Raw genomic sequence first — 13,999 nt, 5'->3', positions numbered from 1 at the left:
GTAGATGTCAGCTGACAACAGTGCACAAGTGTGGTTTGAATGCATATACTTAAAATTTGCATGTGTAATTTTATGAGTCAGGGGTCAATGGTGGGGACATTATTGCACATATGAAGTCCTTTTTCTTTAAGGCCAATCACAGAGGACCAGCAGGGGGAGATCTTTCTTCTGACTAAAGGAAATTGACCTCAGGAAAAAGAGCTTGTAGAAAACACCATTTTGGACTTGGCTCCTGAGAAAGAATTCATTAGTTAGTGCCTGGACATTCTGTTTCAGAATCACCTCTAAGTTGTGACACACACAGTATGACACATGTAGTGAGGATGATGTTCTCTTTGGCACATCTACCACCCTTGCAATAGTCAGATCAACGGCTCATAAAAGGAACAGGAAAGAAATGCTTGCACAAGGCACTCAGTGGTTATTTAGATAATATCGTCTTGCACTGGCCCCAGGATGGCCTATTAGTTCAAGCTCTAAAAATAAACAACTATTAATCACCGAATGGCAAGATGAGTTGACCAGTACTTTGGCTGTCTAAACCTCAGTTTAACCTTACTCAATTGCTTGTCTCATGGTTTCTGTCACCCTGGAAGTTTGCAGCCTGCCATTTCCTGAAATTCTCTATTATATGCTTTTAAAAATGTTTCTAATTGTTCCTAGTGAAGTAGTATAGCTTGGAACGAAGACGATAGGCAGTAAAAAAAATCTCTACAGGCTTTAAAAAATTGTTTAGAAGACATAAAGAATTTGAAATGAAAAATCTAAACTAGGCTTTTGAAAAAAAGAGCAGTAGGTTTGGAAGTCTTTTATATGTTTTAAGCAGTTTGGGAGTACAGATCAAAAGTAGACTTTGTACATCAATCTTTGTACCCACACCAGACAAACAATTATTACGCAGAGGATCTTGCAAATATATATACCCTAATGATATAAGATGCATTGTCCATCTCCTAAGTACCTAGGATCTAAGTCGGTGATTACTGTGTTTTTTATTAAGATTCCTCAGCAGATTTTGTTTGTTTGTTTATATCAAAGATCCATGGGAACTTATTTAATGCAAAGTTATTATTTAAACTAGTATAAATAAAGCACAGTGCTATGGATCTGAAATTTAGATGAAAATGAACCCTAACCTGCGGATCAACAGACTAGAATAACGACAACAGCCTGCAGAAATGTTTTTAAGAAGGCCTATCAATCATGACTCTATGGTTGGGCTTCTAGACTGATAGTATGGGCAGGGAGATCCTACCCATTCCCTGATAATTGATGGGAAAAATAGTTATCATAACTATACTGAGGTCTATGAGGATCATCTCCTACTTCGTTAGCCATACTTAGTACTTATTTTCTATAAGTCTTAGTTCTGAATTATTTATTGCAGATAAGTTAGTACATCGAAAAAATAATTCTTATTGAAAAGTTAAAGTTAATTTATAATTGTTTAAGGAGCTGCTTCATGCAGTTATGCCAGGCTTTTCATTATAGTTTTAAACACTTGGAAAAGAAGTACCCATGAAAATAATAAATGATTTTAATTTCCTTAAAATATCTTAAACAATTAGAGGTGCTGCAAAGCACACCAAATGTACCCATCAGCATTGTTACCATCTGGTGCCCCTCCCACCCCAGGCAAGGTGGCAGAGCCAGGTTTTCAAGTTCTTCTGGAAGGCCGGGAGTGAAGAGACCTGTCTCACCTCCGGGGGCAGAATGTTCCAGAGGGCAGGTGCCACTGCAGAGAAGGCCCACCTCCTGGACCCCTCCAGGTAGAATTCCCTTACCGGCGGGATTCTGTGCATGACCGGATGGGATGGGTCAATGTTAAGGGGATGAGACGGTCCCTCAGGTAACCTGGCCCCATGCCATGTAGGGCTTTAAAGGTCATAACCAACACCTTGTATTGGACCTGGAAGCAAACCGGTACCCAGTGCAGCTCGCGCAGCAGTGGTGTCACATGTGCTGATCTTGGGGCACCAATAACTGCTTGCGCGGCAACATTTTGGACCAGTTGAAGCTTCCAGATACTCTTCAAGGGTAGCCCCATGTAGAGCGCATTGCAATAGTCTATGTGGGAGATGACCAGGGCATGAGTGACTGTTCGGCGGGCTTCTCAATCCAGGAAAGGGCGTAACTGGTGCACAACACGGAGTTGTGCAAAGGCCCTTCTGGCCACAACTGCCACCTGCAGAAGGACCCCCGAGTTACACACCAGGTCTGAATGGGGCAGTGCAACCCCATCCAGAACTAAAGATGACAACTTCCCGGATACTGAGGAGCCTTCAACCCACAGCCATTCCGTCTTACCAGGGTTCAGTTGAAGCCTGTTGTTCCCCATCCAGACCCCCCCAGGCACTGAGAGAGAGCAGCCACCGCATCACTTACCTCACCCGGGATAGAGATATATAACTTGAGTATCATCAGCATATTGATGATACTCATCCCATGGTGACGGATGATCTCACCCAGTGGTTTCATGTAGATGTTGAATAGAGAGGAGAGAGGACTGAATCCTGCAGCACCCCACAATGGAGGGGTTGAGGGTCTAATTTCTCCTCTCCTATCGATTGGGACTGGCCCTGGAGCAAGGAGGTGAACCAGCGTAAGACTATGCCACCCACCCCCAACTCCCTGAGCCGACCCAAAAGGATACCATGGTCAATGGTATCAAAAGCCACTGAGAGGTCAAGAAGAGCCAGGATGGATGCACTCCCTCCATCCCACTCTCGCCAGAGATCATCCATAAGTGTGGCCAATGCAGTCTCTGTCCCATATCCTGGCCTGAAACCTGACTGAAAGGGGTCCTGATAATCTTTTTCCTCTAGAATCCTCTGGAGCTGCAACGCAACCACTTTCTCAACCACGTTTTCCAAAAAGGGAAGGTGGGAGACAGGGCAAAAATTGCCCAATATAGTAGGGTCCAGGGATGGCTTCTTGAGGAGGGGGTGTACCAACGCCTTCTTAAAGACAGCCAGAAACACACCCTCCCTCAAGGATGTATTAACTACCAGCTGGACCCAACCACAAGTCACTTCCTGGACTGATTTTACCAGCCAGGAAGGGCATGGGTCAAGGTGGCACGTGGTTGCATTTGCAGTCTGGAGGATCCTGTCCACTTCCTCGGGCCCAACAGGATCAAACCATTCCCAGATAACAAGGTAAGTTTAGCAACTTTGGAGAAAATTATATATTAAGTTAATCAGAAAATGTCACATTATCTCTCCCTTTGGGGAAAAAAATTTGAACAAGTTTGGTTAACATTCAAAACTTAGTTTTTCTCTTTAAAGAAATACAAAATCAGGTGAACTTGGGATATAGTTAATATGTAGATGCTTTCTCCACCTTTTAGCTTCCCTCTTTTATTTTCTTCTATTCTATTGTATTTTTATAATGGTTTTGATAACTTTTATTTGTAAGTTGCCCAGAGTCACTTTTTTAGTGAGGTGGGCAGCGTATAAATTTAATAAATAAATAAATAGTTGAAATTACAGTTTGTTCTTTTTATGTATTTTCTTGTTGTTTAAAGATTTTCTTTCCTTTTTTGTATGGTATATTGTTTTATTTATAATATAAAATTTTATTTTATATTATTTTATGTATGTCCGTTTGAAAATGGATCAATAAAAGGTTTTGAGAAAAAAGGAAACAAACATTATTTAAATAAAACTGAAAATAATATCTTTAATAATAAATTACAGAGTCAAGGCAGCAAAAAAGCTATAAAAACTACATAGCTCCTTAAAATGCTGGAACAAAGGCAACAGTCAAAGCCTGGTATCAGAAACATTATATTAATGCCACTCAGGAATACTGCATAGAAGTCCTCTGTTTCATGCAAGAATGCTCAGCCAGATGCCCTTCAGCCTCATGTGCCTTTCCAAGTCTTCAGTGCAGCCCTTAGAGCTCATCCAAAAATATCTATTCAATAGTGATGTGTACTGGGATAGTAGATAGAAATTATTAAATTCATGGGAAGTAATAACAGTGTTTATGGGGTTACATTTAAATTTAATTCAATTTAATTTTTGCCTTTTCACTACTTTTTTGTTCTGGCCTTACCTACTTGTTGGAATGTGACTCCTGATATGCCATGCAAAAGCTAAATGCAGTCCTTGAATCAAAAAGAGATTGTAAATCGAACGGGGCTTTGAGCCCCTGCCTTGGAATTTACATTTACAGATACAAAGAAAAAGGTTTACAGAAGGTCTTCAAGATTCAAAGCACAGGCAGGCAGGAGAGAGAATGTTTTGCATAGTTTCTTCTACTTAAGAATCAGTTTACTACGTATGTAACAGTTCATTAGAATTAAATAGTATTCAAAATGTATGTACTTTGGTATACCAAGCCAGTTTGGCCTAGTGATTAAGGTGCTGGGCTAGAAACCAGGGGACTGGGAGTTCTAGTCCCACTTTAGGCATAAAAGCCAGCTGGGTGACCTTGGGCAAGTCTCTCTCTCTCAGCCCAACTCACCTCACAGGGTGGTTGTTGTGGGGAAAATAGGAGGAGGAGGGAGTATTAGGTATATTCCCCACCTTGAGTTATTTGTAAAAATAATACAGGGGGGATAAAAATAAAATAATAAAATAAAATAAAATAGCTTGTAAAAATCTGTTGGAAGTGATCTCTGGTATTAATTACAGGTATAATATTTAGAAGAGGACAAAACTTACACACATTTATTTGACTTACCTTTTCCAGCATCACCGCAGGAGAGTTGGTTGATTTTCCAAACAGTTTATAGAAAAGACAGTAGTATTGTCAGGCAAGCAAGGAAACAGGCATTCTGATGGAAGATTGACAGATGTAAACTAGGATTTAATTCACTTGCATGCTTGTTAAAAAGTTCAGTTGTGTAGGTAGACATCAACATAGCTAACAATTATGTTCTTCATGTTTTCAATAGTACATCAATCTTCAACAGACATTAAATACCATTACAGTATAAATATTGTTCATGTTAAGACTGTTTCAAATTACATACATGTGTATAAAGCAGTGCTTTTTCAAACTTGGCAACTTTAAGATGTGTGGACCTCAACTCCCAGAATTCCCCAGCACGCTGACTAGGGAATTCTGGGAATTGAAGTCCACACACCTTAAAGTTGTAAAGGGTTCAGTAGACATAAACAATCTAATGTACAAAGCATATTTGCCTGTCCCACAAAACCAAGACTGACCATACCTCTCTTTGCATGTACAAAATAAATTAAGCATGTGGATCCCCAATGAATATTTTGCCTTTCTGAATAATATACTACTTTTCAAAAGGATTTTATGATTTATAATAAAAATATATATTGATCCATGATATTCCTTTATTTATATTACAGTTCCAGTGAACGCTCCCTATCTTGCTGGTCTCTTATCCATTTTGTTAAAAGTATAAATCTGAATGATGTCTGGAAGTTAATATCTAAGTAATAGGGTTTACTATATGATTGACTTTAAAATGGGTTAAAGGGTTACTGGACAGTTATAAAAAACAATTTTCAACCATGTTTAGGGTTTGAAAATTCTACTTTGAATGTACAGTATGTCACAAACTGGCTCTGAAAGATTCATGCTTATTCGTAACCTACACTCTGTCATGATGGTATAAATGTATATATTTTTATCAATCTTAATACTCTATTATACAAAATAATTATACAAAAGATCAAAATTTGACACTCCATGGGAGTACTTCTGCATATTTAAACTCTATTAACATTCTAGCCAGAGAAAGACATGAACATGGGAAATGATTCACACCACCTAATACTTTTTCTAAGTTTGAGAGTGCAGTACTTTTTTCTTCTTGAATATTCCTGTAAAGTATGTCATTGTTCATATTTTCCATTGAATGAAAACATTTGGAGTGCATCAAACATATTTTTGAAATGAAAGGTCAGTATTGCTAATGTTATCAGGGTATTTGAGTGAATGGGCTTTTTCAGGCCATTTAGGAACTTTGTGGCCTACCAGAACTCCCTATCAAGGATTAAAAAGCTTAGGATAGCAAAGGATCTGATGATTAATTTTTAGTTACAGGTACTGTATATTCAATCTTTCCTATACATCCTAAAGATAATGTATATGGTGCATTACACTGCCCAGATTCCCTCTTTTGGGGGAGATGGGTGGTGGCTAAATTTGGTGGATGGATGGATGGATGGATGGATGGATGGATGGAGCCCCACTCCCTGGTTATCTTCATAACAATCCTGTCATAGGTCAGTTTACGAAGTATTTATTGCCCGCCCAATGTCATCTAGCACATTTTATGGAGGCTTGAATCTAGACTTCTTCATACCTAGTTCAAACCCTCTAATTACAGCATTAGTATCTACTATAATTTTTCTGACAATTATCAAGCATATGGGTGATGCATAATAAAGAGTGGAATGAGAAACCTTGTAATTTATCATAACTGTATTTAGAGAGCCATAAAAAATGCAGAAGAGGACAGCCAAAATTTGCATGGGGCTAGACCAACTCCTCTCTGGAAAATATATTACTTTTTCTTTCTTCTTGCAGGAAACAAGCTGCTTCCATTCTCACCCTTTCAATTTGCCCCAAACAAGTCCAAAATTGCACTGCTGAAATTCAGTAATTTCATCACATGTGATTTCAGGGTACTAGAAGGCTGCAAATGGTGTGCAAAGGAGTTGTAGGTTGGCTGGTTTTGTTCTAGAACCTAGGATGACCCGTTGAAGCAAAGTGTAAAAATGTCAGCAAAAATTAAACTCTGCTTGCTAGTAAAGGATAGAGTGATGGTTATTTGTTGTGAGTGCTATACATTAAATCATCAGGTATTAAAGGCAATATGCTTCTCATTTGTTGGTGAATATGAATAGGAAAGCGTTACTGCATTTCTGTTTGTATTGATTCTGATTTTGGTATTAACTCACTCCAGAATTACTAATTTTTTAAAAAGATTCTGAACGGCAGTTTGTGCGTTTTTGGTTCTTGCCGCTCTCCGCGCCTAACTTTTTTTTAAAGGCTGACAAAAGAAAGGTTAGTCACCAAGTTGTGAAACAGAAGTGTTAATCTATAAATAAGTTCTCAACACTTACTCTGTAATTTAGAGCCTGAGTTGGATTCTTCACATATCACATCTATGCATCTATGAAAAATGGGGTTGAGACTCAGATTTAGGAGGGAGGTTCTTGCTTCTATCTTTGACCTCTTTACTGCTTCCCGTTGACACAAAAGGGGAAAAAAGGTTAAATGACTTTTCAAATTAAAGCAGTAATAATTAACTACTGGCATTGTTTGTGATTTTCCGACTCTGTGAGCTAATGAGAGAGAAATTAGTGCTTAGCAGCAGGAGTTCCTGATCGTCAGTGCCAAATGCTAAATGTGCCAACAAGTTAATTTTGGTTTTAAGTACTTCACTTAAGTCTTTTTGAACAATGAATTAGAACAGGGGTTGTATTCATGTGGTACATATGCTAACTTTAATTTACAGAAATTGTGTGTGCGTGTCTATCTACCGTATATTATAAAGAGAAGCAGTCTGTGTAGTACTTAGGGAATAATGTCACTGACTAAAAGACAAACCTACAATTGACTTAATAGCCAGTTTCAGACCTATTAACAAACTGTAGTTATGATTATAAGAACAGGCTTGGACATTGGTCTCTTCCTACTGTAAGCATAACAGAAGTTTTAAACGGTTTAGTTTCCAAATTGACCACAGTTCTCCATTCCTTTTAAATCAGTGCATGATCATTTGTACCAATCAAGCAAAACAGAAGGAATTCATGATAAACTGGCTTACTAACTAGCCACAATTGGAATAAATCCACAATTGGAATAAACCATAGTTTGTCAAGTTTAAACCTATGAGAATTATGGATAAATCAGAAGAGTACTGTCTCCTCTTATAAATGAGAAAGGAAGAAGTTTGAGGAAGTTGCTTCTCATAATAACCAGAGAAAATTTGAACAATGAGAACTTGTTTATTAACAAAAAATGTTATTATATTCAAATTGGTATCATGAGCCAACCAATGTGCTAAAAATATTATATTGTTAATGGAACAATTTAAAATTAAACCAGAGCTGAATAGATTCAGAAATGCAACAGTTTATTTGCATTAATTTCCTTTGGGGAAGAGAAATATTTACCTGCAAAGAATTTTCCACCAAAGCAGATACAATGCTAGAGCTTCTTAACCTGAGCTGTAAACCTTTATTTGTATTTATTTCTTTGTCAAATTTTGAAGCCTCCTGACTCCTAAAGGACTTTGGGTGATAGTAAAGGGTAAAGGTTTCCCTTGACGTAAAGTGCATTCGAGTCCGACTCTAGGGGGCGTCCGTTTCATCTCCGTTTCTAAGCCTTGGAGCCGGCGTTGTCATAGACACTTCCGGGTCATGTGGCCAGCATGACGACTCGGAACGCCGTTACCTTCCCACCGAAGCAGTACCTATTGATCTACTCACATTGGCATGTTTTCGAACTGCTAGGTGAGCAGGAGCTGGGACGAGCAATGGGAGCTCACCCCGCCGCGCGGTTTCGAACCGCCGACCTTCAGACATTCATTTCTTTAGTGCTATCTAATAGTCATTTGGATTCTTGCAGCACAGATCAGGTAACCATATGCAATGCAATGTGAAAATTTGCTAGTTTTTGCTAGTGTCAGAATTACAGAGAGAAGCAGAGATATTAAGAATGGACCCATTCAATATTGGTACAATCGATTACATGCATAATTATCCTCATCACCAATGTGTGGAGCCATACCCATAATAGTAAGGTAGTGTGTTATTTCTTCTTGCTGAATTCACAGAAAAATGTTTAACCTTTACTAGGCCTGTGCAAAGCGGAATGCTACTTCACTTTATGAAACTACCTCAGTCTGAATTCAAATTAAATTCAAGGCAATATCTCAACTCTAAAAGCAAGCTGCTCTGACTTGGCTGTTCCACTGCACACCAGAAATACTGGCAGAAGTTCTTTTGTGAATGTAGAGAAGACCATCAGAAGCTCTCAAAATTGATATTTTGGTGCAGTGTTTGCACTGAGGCTTTTGTAATTAATAAATACATCAGTGTTTCATGGTGCTCAAAGCAAAGCACCGCTTTAGGCTTTGCATAGCTCTGCTTTTACCCAGCCTTGACATAATCTGTTACACTGGGAGAACAAATCATGCACCTCAAAGTCAACCGAGTCTTTGATTTCTCTCACAGTGTAATGGAGCAGGGAAGGGTAGTCTGGGATCTCAAGGTTTCATATACTCCTAAACCACTTTTTGTGGGTCCCAGAGCCTCCAATAACAATTGCTAAACATTGTCAGCGCAGTGCACTACCCTTTTGATTTGGAAATATGTGAAATGGGGTGGAGGGGAACGGGACAGGGAACCTTGGCCCTGCATATTTATGTTATGTAGCGCCAGCCATTTTGGTCATTGTCCCATCAACTTGGGCCTTGTTTTCCCAAAGGAAGTTAAATGTGGCTCCTGGACACCAAAAGTTTGCTCCTCTCTGTAATACAACAGTACCTCAATCTGCCCATGTTTGGGCATCATACGTAACCTAGTTATCCATTAAGCCAATCGAATCTCCTTTCTAATAGTTCTCTTAGTGCACAGCCTCATTAGCTGGGTCAAAAATCAACCTCTGGGAAATGCAGTTGCCCACTTATTAACACGTGGAAGTGTCTCATGAGCCTTTGCACCAGGACTGTATTGGCCTGGCTACATGACATCATCAGTCCCTTCCCCATTGGTCACTCATGCAGCAATGAGTATTGAAGGGAAAGGAAGAATAAAGCTAGAGAAGAAAAGCCTCAGTGTTGCAAGCTCTGATTTACACATAAACTTAACATTTGCCATTATTTCCATCTGTCTAATTAGTGCATCCTCCATTCCAGGGACACTTTCCTCTCACATATCAACCCACAAGGTGGCTGACTGGGGGAGGGCATTTTTATTCCAAATTAAACCAGGGCAATTAGGTTTAGGTGTGAGTATGACACACTAATCCCATCCATGATTTCTTCAAGTGTTATGCCAACACAACCTCCACTGAAATACTCTGATATTCCCATCTTTCTGTAGGCAGAGAATCGCCACATAACTGGATTTCCCAGATACCTCTTCCTTTTGGAATAAAAAATTATCTCCAAATGTCCAGGATTGGGAGTCCAATCCCAGTCATTTCAGGGTGGAGCAAAGGCAGGAGCAGGCAGCCTTCTAGGGGGATCAATCACAGTGTAATCTTGTAATCTCTGGAAAAGGTCATCATCCCATCTGCCTCCAAATTAGGGGATGAAAGGGGAGAGTGGTCAGCAAGCATATAACTTGAAAACCACTGGCTAAATGTGCTAAAAGGCAACATCCAAGGATTAGATGGTTTTAGGACTGCTCTGTGTGTATGTGTGTATGTTTCCTTTCATTGTGAGAGAGATTTTGGTAAGGGAGAGATACTTAAAATCATGTATGTGGCAGAGACTTTTGATTTTGTACAATGAACACTGGTATACTGGCAGAGAAAGTTTTAATTTTATATAGCAAATACCGATTTGCTATATCAGTGGGGGGTAAGGTAGTACAGTATTTCTTATAGCAGATACCTGCTGATTGATTGATTGATTGATTGATTGATTATGTGCCATCAAGTCAGTGTCAACTTGTAACAACCATATAGATTTTCTTATGGATGATCTGTCCCCAACCTAGTCCTTCAAGTCTTCCAACATTGTAGGCCCGCAGCTAGGGTCTGTGTCACCCGGGGCAAACATGGATTGGGCGCCCATTTTGGCACCCCCCCCAGCGCTCATTTTGGCACCCCCCCCAGCGTGGCACTCAGGGCACATGCCCTGCTTGCCCCCCCCCCAGTTGTGGCCCTGCAACAGTGCACCCACTGCTCCTGTATCTAAGCCCATCCACCTTGCTGCTGGTCATTTTCTTCTCTTTCCTTCCACCTTTCCCAGCATTATAGACATCTCCAGAGAGGTGGGTGTTCGCATAATGTGTCCAAATATTTGGTAATACGGACTTGTATTTAAGCACTGATTTAGAAGGCAAACGTTTTAATATGGCTCCAGGTCCAGTTAGTTCTCATGCAAGTAACCAAAGGAACTATAACTATTTTAATAACCCATTCACTTATTGCTATAGTAAAGCCAAAATAAAATTTGCACACCACACAACACATTGCACATTTCATATACAGCCCTCTTTTTAGAGTATCTGCTTTTTCTAAAATTGAAATATGGGGCACTCTTAATGCAGCAAGCTCATATTTGTGTAGCTTTTCTCCACACAAAGCCAGATTCAGCTGTTTTTGCAAAAAGTCTAATGCATAGCCCAAGTCCATTTCTCTAGTGGACATCCCTATTTTGTTATGCCGCCGTACACTACAATCCAGTGGCAACCCATTCAAAGAACAAGTGGAGGAGAAAGCACTCCTGACTTCTCCATGACACATACTGATTGAAGACAACTGTAATCTGGCCATACTGCCAGTGAACATTTAGAAAGAATTATTTAGTACAGCTAAATCTACAACGCTAGTCTTTATTTAGCACCTGTCTTTCTAAAACACCTGATGTTTTTCGAGTGAAAGATGTAGTGTCAGCACTGGGCACAGGCAACTGCTGATGAAAACAGCAGTTTTAGAAGGTAATATCTGTGAATTCCCAAATGGCAAAATTAAACATTGGGATAGCAGGAAGATCCAATCAAAACAGTCAAGGGAGCCAACTAGGTTTTGTCCTTTTCAACATACTTGTTCGCTAGTCATTCTGTACTTGGGGCAAGTTCCTTCCAGTTTTTCCATGAAACAACAATGTCTGATGTTACCCACAGTTTTAAATAGTTGCATTATCAACTTATTGAGCACTGAAATGACTGTTGCTCCCTTGAGACATTTCCATTATAGTTAAAACATAACAAAAGCTGGCTACCATATTGGCTGACTACAGCATTGTGTGCAGACTGTTACATGACATAACATTGAACTTGTATATATGATCTCTTAACAGCTCCTCCTATACCATTGCTGTTGTTTTTGGCAGGTTACCTAGGCTACGCAATAAATCACAGAATGAAAAAAGAGCTTTTTGGCTTCAAGTCGTACACCCTGCCATGACATTATAGAAAGCTGCTCTGTTTTTAGACATCCTTTTACAAACTGAGCATCCATAATTTATGATTTCACTGTAAAATTCTTGCAACACTACACCAAATGTATGGCTTCCCTCTAATTAAGTGCTCTCAATAGGAAGAAGGTGAAACTGATGTGCAAAACATCTAGCTGTACACATTGATTGATCGTGATTACTCCTGAGGGCCTGAACTTCCTTGTGGGCAAAAGAGGCCTTGCCTGTGATTGCCTGGTGGTGATCTGAGAAGTTACTTGCACACAATAAGGAGATGCTTCGAATAAGTGATAATTTGCCTTGATAGGTCCCTATGCTAACTTTCAGTATGTATATTAAAGAGCAAACAACTTTCTTCTCCCCTTTTAGAACCCTATTCTTTTAATCCTGAAATGTTCTCTGAAACAAATGAGCCTTCTGTAACTAGTGAATAAATATGATTAAGATTCTTATTAATCTATCATCACTAGGCAGGAAAAGGCAAAAAATGGAGATTAAAAATTGGCCTTCCATTAAGTGTAGAGTGAGAATTTAATACTTGTTATCTCTGTAAATTATTTCACTATTTTTCTGTGTATCCCTAAAATTTATATTTCTAAACCTTTGCAGATGATAGATGTGATTACTATTATACATAATTATGTCTGGCTTTTTGTTTTCAATGTAGATTTGGTCCCGGATTAGTGATCTATTGGTATGGATTTATCGAGGAACTAGACTGTCATCGCAATCGAGGTATCTTACTCAAAGACTGCTTCCCTACCAACATTGCTCTTCTTTGAGGCAGCATGGAGGATGGAAAAGGCAAATCCGGAAGCAATTTTACTTTCCTGAAGTATAAACTACTGGCAACATCTGTCCTGAACTTCAGGTGAACTCTTACTGCCTGGGATCACCCTACCACCACTTTAGACAAACACGTCAAGAGTCTCTGTTTTACTTCAACCCCCCCTGCTGTTGCAGGCAGCCAAAAAATACAGACACAGCCCAAACATTATCAGCATTTCTGCCTCTGTCAAACAGTTTATAGATAGCTGTAATCTTTCTTCCTTCCGGATGGCTTCTCTTTGCACTTTGAACAAAAGAAGAAATGTAGAGGTCAAAAGGTGTGGTTTTCAGTTTTCCTCCCTATTGCAAAGTCACCTTAAAAACAGAACATGTCTTCAGTCCCAAAATCTTTTCCTGGTAAATGTTAAAAATCTTGCTAATGCAGATGTAATTAATGTCATATCTCCTTTTTCCCAGGCTCACTTTGTGCCAAAAGAGGGTAGAAAAGCATGTCAACCAGCAGTGTATTGTTCTAAGTCTGAACTTCCTGCCTTTTGAGGGGCATACAGCCAGTCAGTTGACACTTTTACAATAATTTTAATTACTAGTATACATGTTACCTAATCTAGTGTTGTTAAAATGAAAACTTAAAATTGTAGAAATGCTTTTATCTTTAAAAAAAGCGTTGTGTATCAGATCTTGAAATTAAAACTTTAGACATGTTTATGGATTGTATAAGACATAATAGACATTTTAATGCTGATGTTTTAGAGCAAAATAAAGTGGGTCATAGTTTGAGCCTTAGTCTTATCCTGGCAATCTGTATTCCAAAGATATTTTTAAAAACAACATGAAGGCAAAGGATTTCTTTAGACAACATGTTGGGGACATGGCTGAGAATCAGAGCTCTGTACCTCGCATTTATAGTCCACATATTAAAGGTCATGTTCATAAGCATAGAAAACTATAGCAAAAAGGACATACACTCAGGTTTGGCTCGTTGGTTCAGATAGCAGGGATTAGGAGACCAGGATTACATTTTATAGCTGCTTTGGGGAACAGATTTCCAATCCAATAACTTTTCAGTCCACTTTTTCTTTAAAATCCTTTGATGATGGGGCTCACCCTTACTTTTATGACTTT

At 39.1% G+C, this 13,999-nt stretch overlaps 1 protein-coding gene across 3 annotated transcripts in view; it reads left to right on the top strand.

Annotated features, from left to right (window-relative positions):
* Positions 1-13,654, top strand: part of CDIN1 (CDAN1 interacting nuclease 1) — a 180,934-nt gene extending 167,280 nt beyond the window's left edge. For 2 of the 3 annotated variants that reach the window (XM_063289994.1, XM_063289997.1), the window contains exon 11: positions 12,756-13,654. In XM_063289994.1, coding sequence (XP_063146064.1) covers positions 12,756-12,870 — 115 coding nt within the window. In that variant the 3' untranslated portion in view covers positions 12,871-13,654. Of the gene's footprint in view, positions 1-5,841; positions 5,887-12,755 lie in introns of all 3 variants that reach the window. The other variant, XM_063289995.1, reaches the window with a different exon arrangement.
* The last annotated feature ends 345 nt before the right edge of the window (positions 13,655-13,999 follow it).

This window comes from Candoia aspera, chromosome 1 (assembly GCF_035149785.1).
Source record: "Candoia aspera isolate rCanAsp1 chromosome 1, rCanAsp1.hap2, whole genome shotgun sequence".
NCBI lineage: Eukaryota > Metazoa > Chordata > Lepidosauria > Squamata > Boidae > Candoia > Candoia aspera.
Note: the sequence above shows the minus strand (reverse complement) of the source record. Positions and strands in the feature narration are given on the sequence as shown.